The sequence below is a fragment of the Nuphar pumila genome, chromosome 4 (assembly GCF_984573655.1).
Source record: "Nuphar pumila chromosome 4, dmNupPumi1.hap1.1, whole genome shotgun sequence".
Taxonomy (NCBI): domain Eukaryota; kingdom Viridiplantae; phylum Streptophyta; class Magnoliopsida; order Nymphaeales; family Nymphaeaceae; genus Nuphar; species Nuphar pumila.
This window is the reverse complement of record NC_143252.1, coordinates 16,641,697-16,667,604: the sequence shown is the minus strand read 5'-3', so window position 1 is coordinate 16,667,604 and position 25,908 is coordinate 16,641,697. Positions and strand designations below refer to the sequence as shown.

Sequence of the window (25,908 nt, the reverse complement as noted above, 5' to 3'; positions counted from 1 at the left end):
ATGGAGGAGTCGAAGGGTGAGGTGGAGAGTGAGGGTGTGGACGATCAGAAGGTAGAGGAGGATCTTCAACAAAATGAGGAGATTGAGGTGGACAGGGTGAAGGATCTTGAGGGGGCTAAGGTAGTGTAACACCCTAAATTTTAAGTCCCAAAAATGGTGATTTTTTTTAAATGCTTTTAAATTCTTTTATGAAATTACAACAGAAAATCAATGAGTCTAAAACTTGGCACGTTACTTTTCTTTTACATTCACCCAAGCATTTGAACTTAAAATTTAAATGAAATAAACGTTCTCACATGTCCATTAATAATAAAAATTATCAATTTATATATCAAAGTTCTGAGCAACTAATATGCTCTTATTCCAGAACTTCGAAGGTTTGAAATGTATGACTTGGTCCCTGTCGCAATCTACTGCCATCACATGTGAGTTTACACACTTCTTAAAAAATATTATAAATTCATAGGGTCAGACAAAACATGTCTCAGTAAGTTAGAACTATACTAAACATGTAATCTAGAATTCATAAGCAGGAATCTCTTCAGACTTTCATGCATATACCAATTCAAATATGATAAGGTTCAACAAGTATAACAAATATCTCAAGTAAACATGTAATTATCAAAAGTTAACATTTATTCATCAATCATTCAACTTAATCAAGTAAAGATGCATGAACAGTTTAAAAATGTATGAACTTACCAATGCAGAAGCCCTTTATGTGCATGCATCGATCATTATCTTCAATTAACTTTTCTTTCTTATATGATGCATGCGATGCTTATTCAATGCTCATACATTTAGGTTTCACTTCTTAGCCCAGTGGGTACGAACACAAGCATATACTTGGTGAAGGACCATGACACAAAAGTGTTTTCATACAAGAGTGACTTTGGCCTGGTCGAACACCCTTCACCAGTCTGAGTGCAGAACAACAAGAGTGAGAAAAACTCCCAACACTACTAACTCGATGCATCAGATTTCCCTCATGAGTTACATACCTTCTATGTTGCAGTCTTTGCAGAGGTTTCATCCTATCTTCGTGGGTGGAGAAGGAACAACCTTTTATGCTCAAAACATATTTCCACGAAGCCATTAGTACCGCTTCATCCCTCTTTGTATGTCATTGCTTTAGTGTTATGATTTCACTTATATGCATTAATTTCTTACATGCAATACCATAATAGATTTCATGGAAGCTGATTTGGCCACTTTGGGACCAATGAATGCAAGTTTTAAATAAGGCATTTAATCACCTACTCATGCCTCTTATTTAGTAAACATGTTCACATATACATAATTATCATGATAAACTTTCATAGCTTTGCTGGCATAGCATCAATTACAATGAAGAAATCATATATATCACATTGCGCGGTTTCAGAATTTTGCTAACCCAAATTTGAAAAATCCATTGGGAATTTCAAAAACCAAATTGTACTTTATCAATTTTACTGTGAATACACATATGCCTCAGAAAAACAATCCAAGAAATAGAACTTAAAAAGTCATTATAATAAAACCAGAAAAATTCTGGGACTAAACCTTGTTTAAGAAAGATATAAGACAAAATCTATCATCTATAATTTTTTTTTTTAGTGTGGGGAATTTTTCCAGACCTACAGATAAATCTTTTCATAAATTTCTTTTTAAAGGATCATCTTGTATATATAATCCTTCACCCAAATTTTTCCTGATTTATTTTGATCAGTCTTGGTTGGGTCTTTACGACCATCAAAATCGTGGGTTGGAACAGTCCTACAGACGGGGTTAAAAATTTATTCTCTGTTGTAAAGGATGTTTCGACCTCAATACTGATCCAAATAAACTAAAATAAGACTATGAATTCATGCCCTGAATGTATAGAATACTTTAATATTTTTATTTGAATTTATTGGTGTCGTTATTACTAAGATATCGATTTGTTTCTGAAATAGGCCAGGATAAAAAATGAGGACAAAAAAAGCAAGATTCAAGTACATACAAGATTCATCAAGAAAGAACATGATTCAAGGTAAAAACTCATACTATCATGATTTTTGATGCTCTAAACAAGATAACATTATCATATAATGTATACTTGAATAGATTCTTGCTAATTTTTGCTAAAACAAAAGAATACACCATTCAAAAATCACAAATTCATCAAAAATATATCATACATGCTTGCATCTATGCAAGAATCTTACAAAATCCTAAATAATCATGAAACATGAAATTCTTATGCAATGACATGCTATTTGAATCATGCTAAATATGAAATAATCTACCCTGGGTGCTCAGATAATCTTTTTTTAGTAAGAACATTTAAAACTTTACATTCGATGATCGGATCTTAAACCAGTTCCGAATTTACAAAAAGTTCCTCTCTATCCGATTGTTACAGAGGTTGTAAATTTTTTTTTGTTCTATGGATAAAAGTAAAATTTTCTTAGTTTATAGAAAATTTTGTCAGATTTTTAAAGCCACAAACCGTTCGTAAAAACTCATCCGTACGAGGGGGTTATGAACGTTTTGGTACATACCTATACTTTCTCTTTCGACTGTCACAGATCCGTGCTCAATCTATAAAGAGAGCCCAAAATTTCACAGTAAATGAAATTTTTTGTTAGCTTTACAACATAATAAATTGCTCATTAAAACTCCTCTAGATAAGGGAGATATGAGTGATTTACCGATCAAGTGTCATGCCAAAAATACGATACCAAAAAAAATTCTGATAAACTCGAATTTCAAAACATATGATTTCTCATGAAAACAACCATAAAAATTCTTTAAATTTTTATGGAACATTAATATAATCACAATCTACCAATGCAAATCAAAATATTAAGAAAAACAATCAAGTAACACATATATTTTATAGTTTTTATGATTTTATTTTCTAAAGAAATTGGTTTGATAGGAAATAATTTTTAGAAGGGTTTTCTTTTGAAAACCCCTTCTAACCACATGATTCGACAACCCTAAACCAAACCCACGTGTGGGAGGCATGATTTAGGGATTGTATATATGAAAAATCAAAGGAATTCATACCCATGAATTCTGAATTACGTATAGAGTGTAGAACTCCTTACCTTATTGACGAAAATTGATTCTACGACCATAGATGGTTCTCCTTATGCAAACTGACCGTTCCACATGAACATTGGTCTCACTCACAACCTTCCTATGCTTCCTTCGCGTACATGGAAGCCTCCCTTGCTGAGCCAAGGTGAGAAAATCCAACATTTTTGGTGTAGGAAAGAGAGAAAGGGAAGAGAGGTTCTTTGCAGAAGAGAGAGACTTTTGAGAAAAATAAAAAAGGAGAATAGGGGGGGGGGGGGTGAACCCCTCCTCTATTTATCGATTGAGGTTTTTAGATCAAGAGCTGGAATTAATCTTAACCCGTGATCTTGGGTCTATAATTGAGTTTCAAATGCCCTCTCCTTATCTTGTTTGCCAAGTAAGCAAATTGACTAGTCAAATTAGAGTTTTGATTTTTTTTTAGAGTCCTTCCTTCTTGGTCCAACCCATACACTCAAATGGGACTCTCTAGATGGACGTCCCCCCTTTATGGGGTTGTTTTAAAAAAATAAACTTTGAATTTTTTTGGTAACTAATTTTCTAACTTGATTTTAAAGTTTCATATTTTATTTTTGTATCATGTTTTTTTTTAACGTTTATTTTGGAGTGCCACATAGGATGGGACGACCCACCTATGAACTCCTATCAATTTATTAAATCTAATTAATTTATGAGTTTTATTCTATTAAATAAAATTCTTAATTAATTCAAACTAAATGTAAATTTAATTCTTCTCAAATTCAAATATAGAATTACATGAAGTGACAATAAATGAACTTGAATTTAGGCCTTAACTTAATTACATATCACTTACTAAAGTTCAAAAACCCATATATTTATTTAAGTATTCTCTCAGAGGATACTTCAAAAATAATTTTTGCGAAATTCAAATTCAATAGAGTCGACTAGACCCTAGGGCGTGCAATGTATTTTTCTCACACTTAAATCTTTTCTCTAAATCCTACAACTCTATAACACAGTGCCTATCAAATTTTTTTTTAAATTTTGATTGACCAATCCATAGAGAAAATACAAAAAATCAAGAAAATTCTTCAAAAAATTATGGTTATTATAGGTAGAGAGCGCATAGATGGATCCTCAGAAGGCTGAGGTGGAGAAGACCTCCAAGGATCAAGTAGAAAATCATCCCTTGGACGAGAAAGTGCATGCTCCGTCGAAGAGGCCGCAACGACAAACAAGGTCTAGTGCTTGCAAATAAATATTTTTTTAATTTGTTAGTGTATGCAATATGTTTGTAAGATGTTTGCAATCAATTTTAATTTCACATTCAATTATTGATTAAATTATCATATATGTGTGTGTGAAGCATGTTTGTCAGATAACTAGTTTGAATATTGTAATTCAATGATTAAATTATGATATATGTGTGTGAAACATATTTATAAGATAATCATTATGAATATTGCAATTCAATCATTAAATTGTGATATGTGTATGCATGTTTATAAGATAACTAGTTTGAATATTACAATTCAATGATTAAATTATAATATATGTGTGTGTATTTGTGAAGCATGTTTGTAAGATAACTAATTTGAATATTATAATTTAATGATTAAATTAGGATATGTATGTGTTTGTGAAGCATATTTGTAAGATAACCAATTTGAATATTACAAATCAATGATTAAATTATGATATGTATGTATGTAAAACATTTTATAAGATAACCAGTTTGGATGCAATTCATGATCATATATTCAATGCAATAGTGGATTAGTTATCTATTATTGTGTGTAGTCATATGTAGTCTACTAAAATGAATTAATTTGAGTATTATATTCAATAATTAAATTATAATATGTGATTGGATCCACGCAAATTTCACTGTGATTGCAGAATATGCAGCCATAAAGAGCAGAAGATCAAAAAAGCCTTTGTTTCGGTTCAATTGGTTTCAAGCACAAGAGTGATTCTTAACACTATTGGAGGATGTGAGGGTCTAGCTGGATCAAATGCATTTTTGATAATTCTTAGATGTTATACCATGAAACATTCGCCATAATCTCATAAATTTCATGGTGCATTTATGGAATCTGACGCTAAATGTGTTTCAATTATCTGATTTAGAGATGACTATCATCTTGAAAGACGTTGCACACATCACAGGATTGAAGTGCCATAGAGAGCCAGTGAATGCACCTCGCTCTAGAGATTTTAAGTATCAATGCGAAGTTTTATTGGGAGCATCTGGTGATGAATTCAAAGGTGAAAAGTTGAAGTTATCATGGTGGAAAAAAACATATGACAACAATGTGAGGAGAATGAAGGAGAAGATACTATGTGTGGGAGAGAATGCCAGTCATAGGGTAGACAAGGAGTTGAAGGCATTCTTACTCTACTTTTTTGGCACATGTGTATTCATCGATACTGGTAGATTCATACATCATATGTGCAACTGGTGCAAAACCTGAGTCATATTGATGAATATGCATGGGGATCAGCTTCACTTGCGCACCTATATACAAGTTTAAGTCAAGTGAAGCATGAAAGAAAAAAATTCATTAGCATATTGATTTTGTTGGAGGTGCTAATATTGATTGATTAATTTGATTTGACTCATGTGAAAACATGGTTTGGTTATCTTTATATACTAATTTGTGTATTGATCCTTGCAGGTTTGGATATGTGAGCATATATCCATTAGAATGCCCCTTAGATATGACTAAGTCCCTAGGTTTCTACGTATTGTTATGTGGAGTAGGTCACATATGAGAGAAAACTTAATCGAAGACGAAGGAGAAGAGGAGAATGATGAAAGAGGGATGGGTCCTTAATTGGGAATGACTCTTTACACTATAAAGTTGTGTGTGTTATCAAAGCACATGTAAGTAAATGAAAAAAAAGTGATTATATTTTTATAAATAATGCAATATACAACTCTGACCATGAATGAAACTTTATTATGTAGGTAATGTAGTGCCCAATTTACAAACCTTCCTAATTATTCTAAACTCTCCAGCCCAATTTTTTCTAAATATATTTTATATTTTTTTCTAAATTACTTCTCTTTTATTTTTTTATTTCTACTTACTATATATTAAACTTTATATAGTCACATTAGGTAACTATATAATGTATGTCATAAAGTCCATGTAAGGACATGGGGTCCACAAGCATGGGATGTCCCTCTCTAGTGCTTTCTACTTACCAAATTCCAACCCCTTTAGCCTTTAGCCTAAGTGCTAATACACTAACTTATTTTGGTAAGTTTTTTACTTCTAACATTTTTCTTTTTGTTCTTGCTATATTTGTATTACCTCTTAGTCTAGTCTTGAGAGCCATCTAGGATGGGACATCCCGCTCTAGAAGATGTCTTCTCTAAGTCAAAAGTCCACACAAGTTTTCTTGTGTTGGTTTTTGGCAAGTTTTAAAATTTTAATTTCTTTATTTTCTTCTTTACTTATTTGGTTTTTGGGAAACTTTTGAAATACCATTTAATTAAGGGTTTTATCTTACAACTTTTCAAACCTAATTCCAGCATGAGATGCCACATAGGATGGGCCCACATAGGGGCCGCACCCTATGGACTTCTACTATTTTATAAAACTTAGTTAATTTAAGTTTTTCATTTCATGAATTTCTTATCTAATATTTTATATTATTTTAGAATTTGGATTTCAAATCCATACAAACCAAATTCTAATTTACTACTATTACATTACATACATATCAAATTAAACCTAAATTCATTTGAAATCATATTCAACTTTATTTCAATAAATTTTATCAATTATTCTATTAAAATTCTATTTTTTCATAAATTTGATTTTGAATGCGAATTTGACTAAAATCAACTTTAATTCTTTAAAAAATAACTATTAAAATTCAACACAGACTATTTTATATTTTTTCACGTAAAAATCCTTATTAATATTATTTTCATTAAAAATGCCGTGAAAAATCGTTGGTGTTACATCTAAATTTAATTTAAAATTTCAAATTCAATTTCTTCAATAAGGATTCAAATGATTATATAATTCAAATTCTGAGTTGACATTGAATTTTCTTACCTCCAAGATCTCAAAGATCTCGGTCAACTGTCGGATCCAACTCAACAGTGTTTGGATCCTCCTTGCTCGTGAATGATGGAGGGTTCGTGTCCATGAACCGTTTAAAGTTCAGCCGTTCACCAGGGTTCCCGTTCCCCTCATTATGACCACGTCTATTGCCATTCTCTCCATTATTGGCGAGGTTCTGGCACGTCTTTGTCAGTTTGTTGAGAGCTCCCATCATGAAGTCTCTCTATGCGGTAATGACCTTGATCTATAACTCGATTTTTCTCGTATTTTTTTAAAACAACAGAATATACAAATCGAGATTGTCACAGTTATCGTATCAAACCATACACTAACTAAAATGTAGAAATTAGAGTACATCAATATCAATTGAATTGAATTAAAATAACATTCACATTATCCAATTATCCATTTATGAAATCATTCCTAAAATCCAATGTCAAAGCCAACCAAACCTTCAAAACATAAGAAACCGAAACCATCAACTCACATAATATGACCAAAAGTAATTTCATTCCAAATTCATCATATAGTTTAGAAAGTGAAAGTACAAGTTTATGCAAGATAATTAAAAATATCCCAAATAAATTGAGACATCCCAAAAGTAATATTTAGGATCGCCCCGGCCTTGCCACCACATCGCGCCATAGCAATGCTTCCTCATTCATCACCTACCCCCCATGATGAATTCCTCAATAACAATCTCTTCGTTATTGAATAAATTCTAAAAGAACTCCTTTGCCTTCAAGGAAATAATTTGTTTCATCATGCCAGGTCCTACCATCTTCATTTTCTATATGAGAGAGAGCCAATTGTTGCATGATCCTTTTGAATCTGACTTGAAAGAAACTGGTGTTCCTATCACGTTCTTTTATTCATTTAGGACAAAGATCTTTTTCCATAAGCGTTCTTCTATGTCACAGGTTAACCCATGCAGCTCCTCTTTAAGAGAAAGAGCTGTTTCAATAAGCCACAGGTTACCTATATTGTTAAAACATATACATTTTCATTAGTAAAAAAAACAAACAAACTAGGTTTTACCTATATTGAAGTTGCCATTTGTATTATTTTATTGTCACCAAAACTTTACGTGTGCTTTTGAAAATTTTGCTCCAAAGAAAGTAATTGTTTTGAGGGTAAATCCCTATTAACTCAACTTGGGCCAATGATTGCGCAAGTTAAATGACTAGAAGTGTGTATTTTTTTTTATTGATGTAACATAAATTTAGGTGTCGTTTTAACAATATCAAAAACTTAGTTGAATTTTCTGTTATTACCGGAACTTTAGGTGTGGTTTTGAAATTTTTTCAAAACAAAAATAATTCAAAATTATGAAGAAAAGGCTCACAAGGAATCAGATTGGTCAGCGGCTGGAACCTGTGCTGGCCTCCAGTGGGTCTGGACCTATGTCTGGCCTGACCTAGTATATGCATTACTTGATCCCAGTCCGAATATAGATAGCAATCATAGCATATACAAAAGATAGTAAACTACTAAATTATATATCTTCTATTTTAAGAAATAACGGACCAAATTAACAGAGCCGGTTTAAATTTTCATAAACCAGTCCTGGATCTATATATACTTATCGGATCCTATGGGTCTAACCTGAATAACGTATCAGGCCTATTTCTTTTGCTTTGAAGGTGGGTCACATCAGATCCAGTCCGGGTCAGGATGGGGTCGATCCCAACCCTTTGACAGGCCTACAGAAACTCTCACGATAGAAAACTGGGGAGGATATGCTTTGTGGTTATGTGATTTTGGACTTGGGGCATTTTCTCCGTTCCATATCAACGGTGAGCATAGTCAGTCAGTTTTACAATGTCAAGAAACGGATCAAAACTCAGGTCCGGATCTCCTTACCTACCAAATCTAAGAGACTAATCCTAAGCCCAACGGTAAGCGAGTAATTATCAGATTTCGGGTTCGGACCCTCCCAGACCCTGCCAGAATCCGACTGGTTCAATTCAACCACCTTGATCAATCGTTCCGGTTCGTCCGCTTCCCGACTGGAACCGGTTTCTTTTCAAATTTCCCTCCAGAAAACTCCTCCTTGGCTTCTCCATTCTTGTATTCCGAACTCGACTCCAATTTCAGTTTGCTCTTTCCGACCCTCTTCTCTTCTGCCCACCACCTTCACTCCCCTCACCTTCAATGGCTACCCGTACAGGTACATCCCTCCCTCCCTGATATCTTTTCGAAGATCCCATCGTCTTTTCTCTGTACCAATTTCCCAAACACTCTCTTTTTCTTCTGTATCGTTTTCCTTGAAGGTGGCGTTGATTCATGGACTCAAATCCACGAAGACGACGAAGGAGGAGGAGAACGAGATGCGGCGAAGATTGGCGTCGTCTACAGAAGAAAACCGCCCAAGCAAACAACCAAAGATGTTCAAGTGTGAGTTGTTTTCTTGATGGGTCCTTTGATTCGGTGCGTTTTCTTTACTGGGTATTGCCTAACATGTTTGATTCTTTCGTTTTGTGAAGGCTCGAGGATGCGGGTCGGAGAAAGGGAATGGGTGGAAGGAGGTTTAGCTTGATGCACCGTTCCCTCTCTACAAGGTCACCTGTCTCCGCCATTCCTTTTTTTTCCTTTTCTAGATGACATTTGTTTCAAGACTGCCATTTTTTTTCTTTTTCTTGTTTTTGAATTCATAAAATTTAGGTATTAAATGGGTTCCCTTTTATCTGTTATGCTGTTCATGTTGATTTTTAGTTTTTTTGAACCGACTGTTCGTGTTGATTCAATCATTCTACTGTTTGATATTTGATACTGACTATTAGTTTAGCTTTTACCTTTGGCTTAGATTCATTATGTGAAACACTGTGTTTGAAATCCTTATATCCAGGTTAAGTTTCCCTTGTACGAAATGTTGAAAGGGGAATTTAGTAATTCCATCTGTTGTTTTTGTTGATACGACACCTTTGTCATTGTAAAATATTTGATGGGCTTTCTTCTTTCATGTCATTGTGATATGCGGTCCAAAAAAAATTCATGTTTAGTATGAGGGGTCAATGATATTGTTCTATTTCGTAGCTACATATTTTCATCCTTTTTTCGTTGTTAGCCTATATTTGCTTGGTAAGTTCTACTTTAACTTCACAATGTTTTTTGAGAAAAAAAATGACAATTTTGTATGGAAGTAGTATCCCAGCTTAAATATATTATATAATTGGCGTTTTTCTGTTTTTTTTTTTTGTTGCAGAGGGAGGACAAGTATTACAGTTTATGAGAATGAAAATTATAATGCAAAATTCAGGAGACAGGATCCTAAGAGGAGACCGAAGCAAACTGCCAATGTAAGGCCTTAACTAATTTTCATCTGGTGCTTTTGGTTCAAAACTGCTACCATGATACTATGGTCATACATTCACATAATTGCAGGTGTATTTATCAAAGAATTGATGTATGCATTGTTTACTATTTTGCTTTCAGAAGTTATGTTAAAATACATGAAAATTGGGGATTTTTGTTGATAAAATTCAAATATGAAACCAACGGTGTTTTCTCCATGTTTGTGACAAGCAATTGCAGCTAATCTGAATTTGCAACTTTGATTGCAGAAGAAAAATATTCAACCCCCACAGGATTTCGTGAGAGAGCGGGCTGCATATTTTCAAGAGATTGATTCTTTTGATTTAGTGGAAGAGAGCCCCTCCCCAAAAAATATTGGCCGCTGGGTTCAGGATCCTGGGAAAAAGAAAATGTGCTTACAGGACCTGAAATCAGTCATGCATCCAGCATTAAGAAAATGGCTTCTCTTACAACCAATTGAATACGGCTCAGCATCTCTGACAGATATACTGGAAACTGTTCCAAGTTCTAAACGTGATCCTGGAGATGCAGAAATATCTGAAATAAGTGGTTCCTCTCTAAATGTATCTTTGTCACAGCTGAGAAGCAACTCAACCTCTCTGCAGTATCAAATAAATACTCCTTTGCTAGATAGTATGATCAGAGGCAGCAGTGGTGGTGTTCAAATCAATGATGAAAGAAGTGTCAGGCAGGTTCAAGATGATACAAAAAGCAGGGAGAGTGATATTGGTGGTAACAAACTACTACCAGACATCAAACGCTTGTCCTTAACGGATTCGACATCATCAACCAGTGAATGTGTGAATGCATTCACCAAACTTTTAAAATTATGTGGGCAGTCATCTCCTTCAACATTATCAGAAGTGTTTTCTGAGTGCTGGTTGGTTCTGTTGTCATGACTGCCTTTCAAACTTTTCAGTTGAATTTAATCCTTTCTCTTTTGCTGTTCTATTCCAAGATTTATACTCCATTTGAAATCAATTATTAAATAATTTTCAAGGACTGTTTGTCAATGCTATGTTGAACTTAAGTACAATTATCTAAATCCACTGATTTGATCTATTTCATACTGATCGCCCCTTATCCTTGCTATCATTGGTTTAACTTTTTCATCAGAAAGTTGGTCATATTGACCTAAATTCATATAATTGATTTAAAAAACTGTCAGAATTATGAAAATTTCACTAAATGATAGACTTGTAAATGAAATTAATTTTACATGCCATATATCAAGGTATCATCCTCAAATTTGACAATCATCCTGTTTCTAGTATAAATATCTTGGTTAGAATTATGATCTACTTATTTATTTAGCTACTCATAAGAGTTTATTTCAATCACAGTGACATATCCAGCATAGTCAAAATTGGAGAAGGTACATATGGAGAAGCTTTCAAGGGTGGTGGTTGTGTTTTCAAGATAGTGCCTATTGATGGAGACTTCCTGGTAAATGGGGAAGTTCAAAAGGTATGTGTAACATCATTCAATTACCCAAATATATTTCACATTTACCGAATTGTACAAATTTCTTCATTTTCTGTAGAGGTCTTCAGAACTGTTTGAAGAGGTTTTACTTTCCCTTGCTTTAAATGCTCTAAGGGAACATGGAGGGGAGGATGACAATAAAAACACATGCAAAAGTTTCATAGAAACAAAAGGGTATGTTTCTGACTTTATTTGAGTCTGTTTTATACTAAAAAACTTTTGCCTTCAGTTTCTGATTTCTAATACTCATTTGTTATACTTTGTAGAATACGGGTATGCCAGGGTACTTATGATGAGTTTTTAATCAATGCATGGGAAGATTGGGATAAAAAGCATGGCTCAGAAAATGACCACCCAAAATCTTTTCCTAAGCAACAGGTTCCTATATGTTTCCATCAAATCCTCTTATGGACATGTTGCATGACATGGAAAACTGTTTACTGCATACTAAAAGTTGGTACGCTTGGTATCAGTGCTATGTTGTGTTCATTCTAGAAGATGGAGGTAAAGATCTTGAAAGTTTTGTGCTTGCAAACTTCAATGAAGCACAAAGTCTGTTGATACAAGTAAGTTTTTGCCAATCTTTTCCTTTTCCAATTTACTGGTGCATCACCAATTAATAATTATTCATGTGTGCCAGGTTACAGCCGCCTTAGCTGTTGCAGAAGTGGCTTGCGAGTTTGAACATCGTGATCTGCACTGGTCTGGTTGCATAAGTTTTGTGTTTGTCATGAATGAACTATTTTTGTCATTGTTAAGTTTTTATTGTAGATGCACAAAGCGAATTTTCACTTCCATTACTTTCAAATTCGTGACTATGAAAGTTTCGTGTAGGGGCAACATACTCTTATCTCGTACTTCAGCAGAAACAGCAGAATTCATTCTCCAAGGAAAGAAACTGCATGCCAAAACGTTTGGGTTATCTATATCTATAATCGATTTCACTCTTTCTAGGATCAACAATGGTACTTGCACATATTCTGCTTATGTTCAAATTAACTTTCAATATTTTTCTTTCCATTATCTCCTTGAGGTCCTGTTAATGGTGGCATTCTGTTTTCGTCCACACTTGTTTTGTAGTTCTGTTGCCTGATATTTGTGCTCAGATGAAAGAGATTGATTTGGAATTTATAGAAGTAATCACATGTAAATTGGCATCCACCTCCACTGCAATTGGAGTGGGAAATCATTAGACAGCAAATAGATTTGGTCAAAGCTAATGTACTTTTCATGTTTAAGTTTGCCAACTTATGAAAATTATACCGGTCAGACATTATTGAATTCAGAAGAATAACATGCTCATGTTTATTAGCAGCCTATGTCACATCGACACTCCGTTTTGCTCTCCGTACCTGTGTTGACATGTCGACACCTGGACATGTCATTTTACCCTCCGTACATACAAGTTTGTATTCAATTTATATTTTGAGTTTATAACTTTATAGACATGTCATTTTACCCTCCCTACATACAAGTTTGTATTCAATTTATATTTTATAATTATATTTTAATTTCTAACTTTATATTTTCAGTATATAATATATATTGTAGATATAGCACATATATTTAGATTATATTCAATTTATTTTGATATTATTTGTATTTATGTGATATTTAATATATATGTAACTAATGTAGATCATAGTACCATTCAGATCAATCAAAACATCATTAAATTTCTAAACTTTGTCTACCTGTGGTTTCATTTCTGGAGTAACTAGACAAATGAATAAAATACAACGTAAGAAAGTCTACCAATGTCTACCAGGAAAGATATGGTAGAAATATAAATCATGATAAAGGAAAGACAATGAAAATCAAAATGTAAAAGAGGAAAGCAATGCTGCGAGGATTCATGACCAACCAGATAATAAAATTGCTGCAAGATAATTAGGGGATTCTAAGTCTTCTCCCTTTCCATGTTTGATGCAGGGAATACTATACTATTTATGGATCTGTCTGGTGATCCAGCACTTTTTGAGGGTCCAAAAGGAGACAGACAGGTAAAGATAAAACAAATAAAGAACTCTTGATTCCAGGCTGCTGTCTTGTGCATTTGCTCATGTGGGTTTTGCATTGCAGTCAGAAACATACAGAAAGATGTTGGAAGCAACTGATGGATGTTGGGAAGAGAGGTGCGTCATTCAGCATATTCACTTGATTAGAAATTTAGAATACGGAATTGTGGGTTTGAGCTCATGAAATCAACTCTCTGTCACACGGATACTCTATTTTGGCCCCCATATGTTTCTTTTTTATGACGAGGAACCCTCACTGAAGCATGGAAAACCCTGGGTGGGGCCCCACGACCACCCTGCCTTACGTGGTCCACCTCTGAAAGCTACAGACACACCCATGCACCAGTGGGGTTTGATCCGGGGTCTTCAACTCAACACCTTCACAACAACAGAATAACGGTTTATAAAGACGGGCCTTTTCTACTATATGTAACAAGATCAGAGTTTTAGTGATGTGGTATTCCTATACAATATTCTTTTTCATTCATACATTATACGTGCATCTAGGAAACCTGTTCTCCAACTAAGTAAAGCATGTGCTTGCGCGCACTCTCAATTGCATAGAAGCTTAAGAACTAGGATTCAATTCACTTTATGGAGCTTGGTTGAACCTGTAAAAACTTGATTCTGATATGCTGATGGTCAGCACTGCTTAGATTGGATCTTATGGTTGTGTTCTACTCTGTTGGACATAGTTTGGGGTCTTGCTGCGTTACTTAGGACTGGTTGCCTCTTGACTCAGGATTTAAATAACAATTGCATGATTATTTGCTATTTGGCAGTGACTAGCCCAGTTCAGCTTGAGTCTTCAGTACATGTAATCCGTGAGGAAGAGAAGTTTCTGCTGCTCAAAAGTGTGCCAAAGACTCAGGCTGAATATAATTCCAAACCAATGATGACTATGAGCAAGAACTGTTTGAATCTTCAGAAGGTTGCTGACCACTGGTTGTTTCTACTTCGGCTATAGCTGACTTCTTGCTTGTCTCAGGAATTTCTTTTTACTTGGCGAAGGTTGTAAAGACTCTGCAAGGGTCCCTAATGATCCACGGTCTATGACAAGCCCACTTTGGACCTAGTAGCATGGCTAGTGTTTGGTTAGGTTTTAGGCCATTTGGATTAATTCTATGTAAACACCAAAGTCTGAAACATGAATCTGATTCTCTTTGACAGTTTTCCCAAGACGAACGTGCTGTGGTTGCAGTATTTGGTAGACATTTTGCTCTCCAAGAAAACCTTTGTAAGTATCTCCTCTTCATCATTGTACTTTATTGAAGGAGTTGTGAATCAAGAAGAATAGAGTTGACTAGTGACTTGGATGACTAGGGGTGGTAGACCTTGGTTTGGCTCTAATATTATTAGAGCTGGCTGGAGGTCTGTGAACAATATAGTTGAGTGCAATCTAATTGCAACCGAGTGTCATTCTGCTAGTTTCTGACATGACGCTGCGTTTGGACAAAAATGGGAAACGGGAGTTCCCCTTCCCCTTCCCCTTCCTGACATGTCAAATTATTTGAATAATGCTGATTTGCAGGAATATTGATTATTAAAAAACCACAATATTGGCCATATATATATGTATGTATATATGGGGTAATGTTTGCTACTTTGTGGGTAAGAAACCACTTGGTGAAAAAATGCAATAATTTTTTTTATTTATTTTTAAGTATTATGTACATCCGCACGCTTCAGATGTGATCTACTGACCTTTGGATAATGTCTCTGATGTATATAGCAGATTTTACAAGAGTTGAAAAATCAAAGTCTTACAATACACCAAATTTCCTAACCTCAAAAATTTAAGTCGAAAAATTATGATTTTTGCAGAATTTTACTAGGGCTTGAAAATCAATGGCTTACAACAATACACCAAGGGTCGATTCCTACTGTTTTAACTATGCTGAACACATCCATGAGGTCAGTTTTGGTCAAAACAACCTCTCCCTATGAGTTCTGACTAGGGAGAGAGAGAAACATGTATCTTCAACAAAAAAGTGTTTGAAGATTGTTTGGACAAAGCGTCGCCGTTGATCGTGCCTGATCAAACGGCGATGCTGTCATCTAATTTTTTTCACGCTACAGACAGCGGTCTTGACCACCACTAAAAGTCTGAGCGGAAAACACACATGGCTCAAAAACCGCCTCTCTAAATCATTTTTTTTTTCTGAAAAAAAGAGGCGGCATTACACCGTGTGCGTGTGTATGCATTAGGATGAATCTCTGGCTATTAATGGTCATCTCTCTGTCTAAAGGCTAGTGTTTAATGGCAACAGGGTCGAACAGCTAAGGATGAAAGAGAACTGAGGTCGTTGAAAAAACGGTTGCTCTCTTGCAATTCAGCGCAAGACGCCCTCACTGACCACTTCTTCGCTCCTTTGTTGGTTGGAGACTGCCCTGCTACCTGAAACAGAGGGGAGAGAGAAGGGTTGGAATTTTGCAAGTAACTAACACCCTGCCCCTTCGCATTTGCTCCTGGAAAAGCCATCCAAACGCAGGAAAAGAAAGAAAATTCCCAGCATCAACTCGTATTATATGTTGGTTTAAGTAATCTTCACAGCCGCTGGCAGTGCAACAAATCGGTTTGGGCAGTGTATGCAAATGTCTTTCTTTTGTATCATTGGCCCCTCTATGATTAGTGTGAAGCATATATCGGAAATATCACTGATATTTGTAAAATATCACAAATTTAAGGCAACAAGCTATTTTTACCACCAAACCTATTTTTTGCAAACCAAATAGTTCGATCATATGTTTTGCCTAGTATACTATATGATCTAAAATATAATTTTTTCCAAATCAATGAGCTTACACAAGTCTCGCCGAGCCGAATACCTATTGTCTATGTTGAGATTGTCGAGCCCATTTTACGACTTTGCACAAGCTCATTACGAGCTGAACATGTGCTGAATGATGAGCGGCTCGTCTTGTTTCCCACTCTTACCTGCATGGACATGCATGCAATTCCTCTTATATTTGATCAATAGACGTGGTGCATTTGGAATACTGCTTTTAGCCTTATCAATTACCATCTTTTTCTTCCTTTTCTTAACTCCATTGTTCTCAGACTTTAAACATCATCATCCTCTATATCATCATTCTCAACTTTCATCTGGGTCATTATCCACCTCATCAACATCATTATCATCTTTTAATAAAAAAAATAATGAACACCACCTTTCCGCCATTCTCTCTAGATGGTCAAAAGAAAAAGAAAAGAATAAAAAATTCCAACCACACCACAGCTAAAGGTGGCTTAGGAACACAAGAGCCAAAGGCCAGCCGTATCTGAGTCAGACAAGTGAGACCCAGCTTGTACGGTAGCCTATATGATATCCAATTACCCCTTAGCTGAAGGGTATGGCCATTGGCCAGGGATACGGGGGCGGTGTGTGTGTGTGTGTAATCGAATTAGGTGCAATCCAATTAAGTGCAATGTGCCGCTACACCTGATCGCCATCCATTTCTGTTGGGCCCCACTCTGACAGGCTGCACAACAGAAGATGGAGGGTGATCAGGTGCAGCGGCACATTACATTTGTGCAATGTGATTGCACCTGATCGTGTCTCATGTGTGAGTGTGCGTGCACTTGTTAAACTTGGTTAGGATGTGAGAACAGGCATTCTCTTTTTCCCACAATCTGGCTAGAATGAGGTTAGGACCAGTAATCAAAGGGCGCTCCGCTTGTCTGGCTGTTTCAGTTAGTGCAAGTTAGAATCCCAATGGTATGGTTGTATAACTGGTAGGGGTCTGCCTAACCCCAGCTTTCTTTGTCAAAAAAACAAAACAAAACAAAACAGGTTAAGACCAAGGACACATTTGGAAGCTTGAATTTTTTCATAAGAAAAGAAAAATATTGCCTATGAGAAGTTTTCCTATAAGATTTCTTCTTTGTGAAAAAATATTCTCTTGGTTGTGTGATATGAGAAAAATCAGGCTGAAAAACGTCAGAATGTTTTGATTAGAGCGAGCGCCGTCTTCAAAACTCTTAAATTTTTGACAGAATTTCTCAATGTCCGGAAATAGAGAAATGTCCTATTAAAATCTGGGCAAAATAGAATTTTTATTTAATTTTTTTTTTTCAATTGCTTGGAACTAATGGAATAGTTGCCACTTTTTCTTTTCTACTTTCATTTTTCCTGCCATTTTCTCGCTCAGTCACAAGCGCAGCAATGTAATTGCACAAAATAATTGCATGACGCATGTTGCTGGATCTCTAAAACACGCTAAGAAACGGTTACCTTTTGAGAGGCTCAGAGCCCGAAGCAGACAGACGTCGCACTGCCAGGCAGGCCACATTTTTTGTGTGCAATACCATCTTACCTGGTTGGTTGGTTAAAGATTTAGCATGAGTCATGAACTTCTTAGACCTAGTCATTTAGGCACCATTGATCCCACGAGCCATAACCTGGGTTAGCACAAACCCTGGTTTTGCTTAAAATCTAGGTTTTGGTAGACCAAGTTCACCCAAACCTGGCTTAAAAATCTGTTTAGATAATCAAACCCCAGTAGCTAGTTTTTTTTTTTTTGCCATTTTCCCGCCACTAACAGTCAGAAGTGACTGCACTAGTGTAGTGCTGTTCATATTTAACGTCACCACCCTATCCCTTTTCTGGCAGCAAGAAAATGATGAGACATAAAAAGAACTCGATAAATATTTGGCTGTTTTTCGAAAACCACCAACCGGAAAAAAACAGGTTTGTGCCATCGACATCAGATGTCAAAAACTGACCATTTTCTGGATGGTGGATAGCCCAAATATAGTTATTTTGCAGCCATTCGACGGCAAATCGTCGACATCAGACGACCGAAATATGGTTCTCAACTTCTCATACATGTATTGCTGGCTATTTTGCAGCCATTCAACTGCCAAAAAATGCTTTCAATGGTGCTGTCTGTCTGTGCAGGACAGCACTATCCAGCCTTTGTGGTCGGATGGTAGCTGGTTTGTATAGAATGCGGGGAGAGGGTGTGGGGGATTAAGAGGTGAAGTCGAGTTGGGGGGGTGTGAGAGAACACCGAAACCAAGTTTCACAAATGAAAAACCTGCTCCGAGCAAAATCCAATTTCTATTACTATCTGAAACTTTTTTTTTTTGGAATGACGAGGAACCCGAAGCCTCGCTGAGAACCAGGTCACTTAGAGTAGGCAGAACTTTTTTGTTTTGGATAGTCCAAGGGACCATCACGGACCGCACATTGGCTGAACTCGGGTTGGTAAAACCCTTGAAGTCCCCCTCTGCCCACCACGGAGTACACCCAGTTTCGACCTTATTATGGCAAGGGATTTCACCGGCAGGTTTTAAACTCGTGACGACCCGTCAACTTTATGACATTCACAAGTCACCCCTACCAAATGAGTGGAGCCCTTGTGGGCAAACTTCACTACTGAAAAACTGTCCAATAAGGCAAATAGCTAACTCTGTCTGGGTTTGGTATAAGGCTTGGTATAAAGTGTTCTTCCATATCCAATTCCGATTTGGCGACATCTGAATATATGGGATTCAGCATCGGTTGCATCCAATCTATGTGCATCCCTAAGAAGTAAGATGATATATGCTTAAACATTGGTACTTAAAAGGGTTAAGCCAAATTTCACCAAGTGGGTGAATCTGGGCCAACCTGCGCTTTGGGTTTTTACTTAATCGCTAAGGGAAGGCCTTGGAGAATATGCATACCACTGAAGTTGTCGAATTCATCCTTTGAAGATTCAGATCTCATCTCTGTCCTGCAACCTTTTTATTTTATTAGCATAGGTGCCCCTTTTTATCCTCAATAACACATCATCATCTTTTTGCTCGTTTTGGTGTTCATGCCTTTCTTCCTTTTTCATCTTTTCTTTTCCTAAACAGCCCATCTTAAGCATATGAAGCAGAACCATTAGAGACTGTTGGGGCAGACATTGTAGCTACTGTTTTATCTGAAGGGCTATTTTGGTCATGATGAGCTTCAACTTGGTCATCACCCTTTTGCTTTTTCACTCTGCTTCTTTTTAAAAGAAAAACAAACTTACAGAACTTTGCTAGATTCTTCTCTCTCACCCTCTCAAGTCAGAAATGAAAAGCCAATGGGATTTTGCTCATGGACAACAGTTCAGCTTCCTTTATCTCTCCTTTTCCACCCTTGCTTACGCTTTAAGTTCAAGCTTTACCCTGCTTTACTTTCTTCTTGGATTCCTCTGATTTCTGACTGTAGATGGACTGTGCAAACACCATGCCCGAAGAACATACACAGAAAAATCAGTTGGGTATCCTCAAAACAAGAAATCTCAACCAAATGATTCTAATGGCCAAACTCATAGTTTGGTACTACATGCTGCTTTCTGCTCTTGGAATCTGTTGTTCAGGTCAGTACTGCTCAGCTGGAAGCTTATTATTACTTGATCATAGTTGTTTGTTTATGCAGGTTCTGTAACTAGTGTTAGCTTTGATTAGTAGATTTTATGTATTGTTTTCACTAGGTTGAGACAGTATAGTCTGAAACTTGACAGACTACAGTAGGATTGTAGGAAACAGAAGCTTCTGCTTAGGCATATCACCAGATCATCTTGATACCACAAAGCTCTGAGCAAGTCGCCTGAGGAACCCCCAACTGGCATCTGTGTTACTGGATGGTGGCTGCCTTAGCTTATAATCATCTAGTTTTCTTCATTCCTGATGGCTATTCGTGAATGGTGGTTACCAAGGTTCGAACTTATGCACAGTATGCAGGATATTATGATGTACCTGGTCCTACACTCATTCAAGTAAACTGTGTTCCATTCCGCCAGGTTGACCAACCAAAATCCAATTGTCTCAGCACCAAAGGGCACGCCAGCTTGGGTGGATTTTGCTCCATGCAAGAATCTCTGTTGGAACCTAAGAAACCACTCATGGATTGGCGTCTGACCAACACAAAGTTGTAGTGTTCTTTCAAGTTGGCAAATATTAGTAAATTATGAATTGACGAACGCTTTAGAAGAAACTATCTTATTAGAGTCCACAAGCCATCATCATCATTCACTTGTTTACTATTCAGAGTGATAAACTGTAGCTTTCTGAGAAACACCTCTAGACTTGTAACATTTCTTTCATAGCTAATCATTGGTCTTTTGAATTTCAGGAACTCAGGTGGGCTTCTCATATGATGCTACAAGTATGTCTTCATCACCCAGCAAAATCATAGACTTATTGAGTAGAAGTGCAATAATCCCCTCCCAAGTTGGTATATTTGTCGCAAACCAAAGTGTTCTGAGTTCACCATGTGGAAGGGATACAACTGTGATATATATAGCAGCAGATAAGGAAATGGAAACGCTTCAAAAGTCAAAAGCTTCAACCATTTCATGGGTTAAAAGCCAAGTATTCAGTTCTTCCTCATGCACAAACAGGAGTTTCATAGTGTTGAATGGAGCTGTAGCATCTAAAGGACACCTTTCCATTCTTTTATCCTCCCTAAATTCGCTCCAGTCAGCCCTAGCTGTTCTCAAACTTGATAACCATGTGAAGGTCTCTGTTTCATTTACGTTGCCCTTCTGGAAAAGTGCATTTGAAGAACCACAGACTAGTTTCACAAGGAAACTGCATTTATTAATTGATCATATTAGAAGATCAGGTTCATTCATCCTAATTAATGCTCATATTGATGGGGAACTGAGTTTGGGAGACCGATTTATTCCATCCTTTGTTGAAATCATCAACAATATCACATGTGCCCTTCCCTATGATGATCTCTCTCTGCTGATTAATGTTCAAAGTGATGCTTCCCCAAGCACCATAGAACTTTCTCAATTCTCCAGAAAAGTGATGCAGTCCCTGGAGAATCAGCACCAGACTATGCCAAAGGTTCTTGAATTGTTTGCAGAAATTTCCTTGATGGAAGATTTTGAACAGAAAGAATTGAACAGTGAGCATGAACAGATATTCCCCTCCGCACGCAGGGAACTGAATCATAAACTAGACCTTCCCAACACCACAACTCAGCTAGATGTGACCAATATTCCTCCTGTCTTCAATCCTGCAGCACCAATAACCAATCCAGTGACAACACCCGTCACAGTTCCTGCAACCAATCCTGTAACCGTCCCTGCAACAAATCCTGTAACTAACCCTGTCACTGTGCCCTCTACAATCCCAATAACCAATCCTGTGACTACGCCCAGCACCGTCCCTGTGACAGCACCAATAACAAATCCAGTCACTACACCAGCTACCATGCCCATCACAAATCCAGTCACTACACCAGCTACCATGCCCATCACAAATCCAGTTACTAACCCAGTGACGACGCCTGCAACAACTCCATTGACAACACCTATAACAACTCCAGTAACCAGTCCTGCCACAATGCCAATTACTATTCCAGTTGTAACACCAACCACTCCTTCAACGACTCCAGTAACAATATCACCAACAATTTCAGGGCAGACTTGGTGCATAGCAAGGAAAGGCTCCTTGAACACAGCCCTGCAAGTTGCGTTGGATTATGCATGTGGTATTGGAGGTGCAGATTGCTTGACGATCCAACAAAATGGTGTTTGCTATAATCCAAACACACTCGAGAGTCATGCATCATATGCATTCAACAGCTATTACCAAAAAAACCCCATTCCAACCAGCTGCAATTTTGGAGGAACTGCTGTAATTGTCAATAGTGATCCAAGTAAGTTGCAAGAATTCATGCTTCATCTTATGCCATTATGGATAACATACATATCATACTGCTTCCTGCAATGATACAAAATGCTACAAAGTTTCTTCTCCTCAATTAGTAGGAGATACTTGAAATTTCATTTCTAAGGTTGAATTAATATCAGAAAATCCTTCCATGAATTATGATCCGTTCAAATATGAACCTTGATCCAAATCAACTCAAAACACGTGCAGTTTTCCCAAATACAAAGTGGACTGATACCAAACAAAAGCTTTTCTTGAAGATACAATTATTTACCAATTTAATAGTAATCTTTTTATGTGATGCATATCACTTGGCAGAAAACCTCTAAGGATTTTGTACTGGTTTCTTTGTGAGTTGTACTTTCTCTGATGGTCATTGTTTCTTTAAATTCATCAGGTTCAGGATCATGTATTTATCTATCTGCAAGGTAACGTACTCATGACAAACCATAAATATTACACTTAGTTCGAAGCTACTTCTTTCTAATTACTCGACTGTAATCGTGCTTGCAGCTCCAGATCCAGCTCCAGCTCCGGCTCCGGCTCCAGCTCCAGCTCCACTATGCTGAACACGAGCAACCCAATCGGTTCTACAGTCTTTGGCGCACAACCTCCTATTCCAAGCATGGCTATGTCCAAGCTGGTGTGCATGTCCCCATGTAGCTCGCTTTTGCTAATAGTATTCTTCACCATCAGTAAGCACCTTTAAGCATTATCTCACGTCAGGACGGTGCAAACCGACAAAGATGATGGTCAGGTTCCATGCAGTACAGTTGTTCATATAATTATGTAGAAGAAATACTGCTTGCTACAAGTTTATAGTTGGTCAGTCAACAACCCTTCTCTGTTTTATGTCTTCTCAAGAGAACTATGCACATCAGTCATCAGCAGCTGACACAAACTTTATTCTAACCTGTTGCTACACAGCAATTGAAAACATGGAAGCTCATTATAATGCCAAGAGAATGTCAACCTGATGAAACTTTCAAAGATCACTTGTAGGTATGAGGTGGAAAGTGTCCAGAGGAAACTTCAGAATGTGTTGATAGCAGTTTCTGAGCTTGAATTGCTTAGAATATCTGTATCAACTGTAGCTCCTTAAAATCACACCCGTATGGACTAATAGAAGGCAGATTAAAAATCACATTAAAAGTTCAAGAATTGAAACTAGCAAGCACAAAAGTGAAACTGAAGCTGTCAAAAAAATCAAGCTTCACTGAGATGCTAGCATGATAATGCATAATATATGTGCTTTCATCACCATTGTTCCTTTGAAATGATAGGGCTAGCTATGAAAGGTTGCTGCTAGTACATGGTTGATTTCTTTACAGGCAAAAGAAGCGAGGAATTTGTGTATTAGTATCTACTAACTCAGCTGAATAACTTAATCATCTTTGGCATTGAGAAAAAGAAAAAAGTACCAAGACATGGAATCCTATCGTTTTGCAAAGACCACCAAAACTACCATTGTCATGGAGACAATGATCTTGAACCCAGAGCTTTCCCAGAAGTTCTGCTTATCATCACCCCCAGCTCCATGTTGCTTTGTAACCAAGTGCTCCTTCAGTTCCTTCAAAGTTTTGTCTCTTCTTTCTTCCATCTGACATGCAGATAATACCAATTTAACATTGACAAGAAGCATAAGTAAAAGAACTTGATAAACATAATTAAAATCATAAACCAAGACAAATTTTAAAGAATATTACTGAAAGGCAGTTAATGGTTTGCAATGATTGACAGAGTAGTCCAGCAGTCACTTTCCAAGCATTCAGGAGCATATGACTTTTATGTTATGATTACCATTCACCTATGTTACACTGGCACTTCACTTAGCACATGCCTTGTTAACATGAACTCAAGTGCTAATATATCATGTTACTTCGTAGACATGGTTTAACATATGCGAGACGTCTACCACACATACTAACTTCACCTCTGTCATTGTTATTGTTTCTTTGTTTTGTTGTTGTTTGATGTTTTCCATCTATAATTTGCAACTTACCTACATTTTCACTACTTAATAAACCTCGAGTCTTACCTGGTAACTTGTAGGAATTTGGAACCTTGAACCAAGGATGTAATTAGCTTGCTTGTATTGGTCGGGCTCAAAGTTAGATATGTATCATAGGGTATTGTAAAAATTATAATTTTTTAATAAAAAAATTTCAAACATTTTAAAAAACTCAAGAAAAATCAGAAAAATAGCAAGAATTCTAAAACAATCATAACACATAAAACAATGATGAATTGCACAAAATATAACCATAAAATCACGTATGAAGCATTTATGTCTCTATGAGCTGCCATAAGACATCATCAAACATCAACTAATATTAAATAATATTGCATGCATATTGTAATAAAACAAGTGAAAAACAAAAGTACTATGTGCTCAAACACAAATATAAATTCACTAAGGGATAATACAAAGACACTAAGGCATTAAACAAGCACAAAGTGCATAAAATGGCTACAAATAGCCTAAACGTGCACAAACACAAGTCTTCATAGGGACAACACAATCAAATCAATGGCAAATACATAAGATCACAAGAAGCACTAATAAATGCATACAAAAGAATACAAAAACATAAAATAATAATCTTTTATTGATGTAAAATGCATAAGAAAAGCATTAAATGACAAGAGGAGAACATACCCCTTTATATACACTCTCAGAGGGCTCAAAGAGCCGTTGGGATCTTCCCAACGACTAGAAATAGAGACGTTGGGAAGATCTGAACGACTCTTTGAACATTTTACCAAACAACCCATAATAAAATTCAAAAACAAAAAGACAGAAAAAAGAAGAATAAAATATAAAAGACTATCGTGCCCTTAATGGGCACAACCTATTATAATACTATAAAAAGACAAAAATACCCCTAATGGGTATTACCTATTACAACATATATAGGTAATACCCATTATATATATATATATATATATATATATATATATATATATATATATATATATATATATATATATATATATATATATATATGAAGAGAGGATGATTAAGTTTCCCAGAAAAGCATAGAGATATTATAAACAAAACAATTTTTAGAAGCGAGCCTGATATGCACCTTTAGCAACAATTTTTAAGATTTTAGAAACATTAGCAACAATTCAAGCAAGGTACAATAGTTATTAAGATAAACACAAGGAATATACTTCAAAAACAATTTTTAAGAATTTCTTATTTAGACAATCACATAAAAGCATCATATTTTTCAAGGAAACAAATTCTGAACATAGTAAAGTTTTGATCCCTAAAGTCCAAAAGACAAGCATATATTAGACAAAATAAACAATTTTGCAATAATGTCCC

General features: G+C 36.1%; 2 protein-coding genes across 2 annotated transcripts; both read left to right on the top strand.

Annotated features, from left to right (window-relative positions):
- On the top strand, positions 1–16,329 carry LOC149839514 (serine/threonine-protein kinase haspin homolog). Its single transcript, XM_090004884.1, has 15 exons — positions 1–120; positions 9,207–9,279; positions 9,383–9,506; positions 10,315–10,408; positions 10,673–11,304; positions 11,768–11,891; positions 11,968–12,083; positions 12,176–12,287; positions 12,383–12,475; positions 12,550–12,611; positions 12,744–12,874; positions 13,842–13,912; positions 13,992–14,044; positions 15,098–15,164; positions 16,198–16,329. The coding sequence occupies exons 1-15, from the start codon at positions 1–3 to the stop codon at positions 16,327–16,329; spliced, it is 2,004 nt and encodes a 667-aa protein (XP_089861010.1).
- A 3,761-nt stretch (positions 16,330–20,090) lies between these two features.
- LOC149839513 (uncharacterized) lies at positions 20,091–23,831 on the top strand. The gene is made up of 4 exons (XM_090004154.1): positions 20,091–20,266; positions 21,022–22,560; positions 22,972–23,002; positions 23,088–23,831. Exons 1-4 carry the CDS (start codon positions 20,116–20,118, stop codon positions 23,281–23,283), a joined length of 1,917 nt encoding a protein of 638 aa, XP_089860280.1. The 5' UTR covers positions 20,091–20,115; the 3' UTR covers positions 23,284–23,831.
- The last annotated feature ends 2,077 nt before the right edge of the window (positions 23,832–25,908 follow it).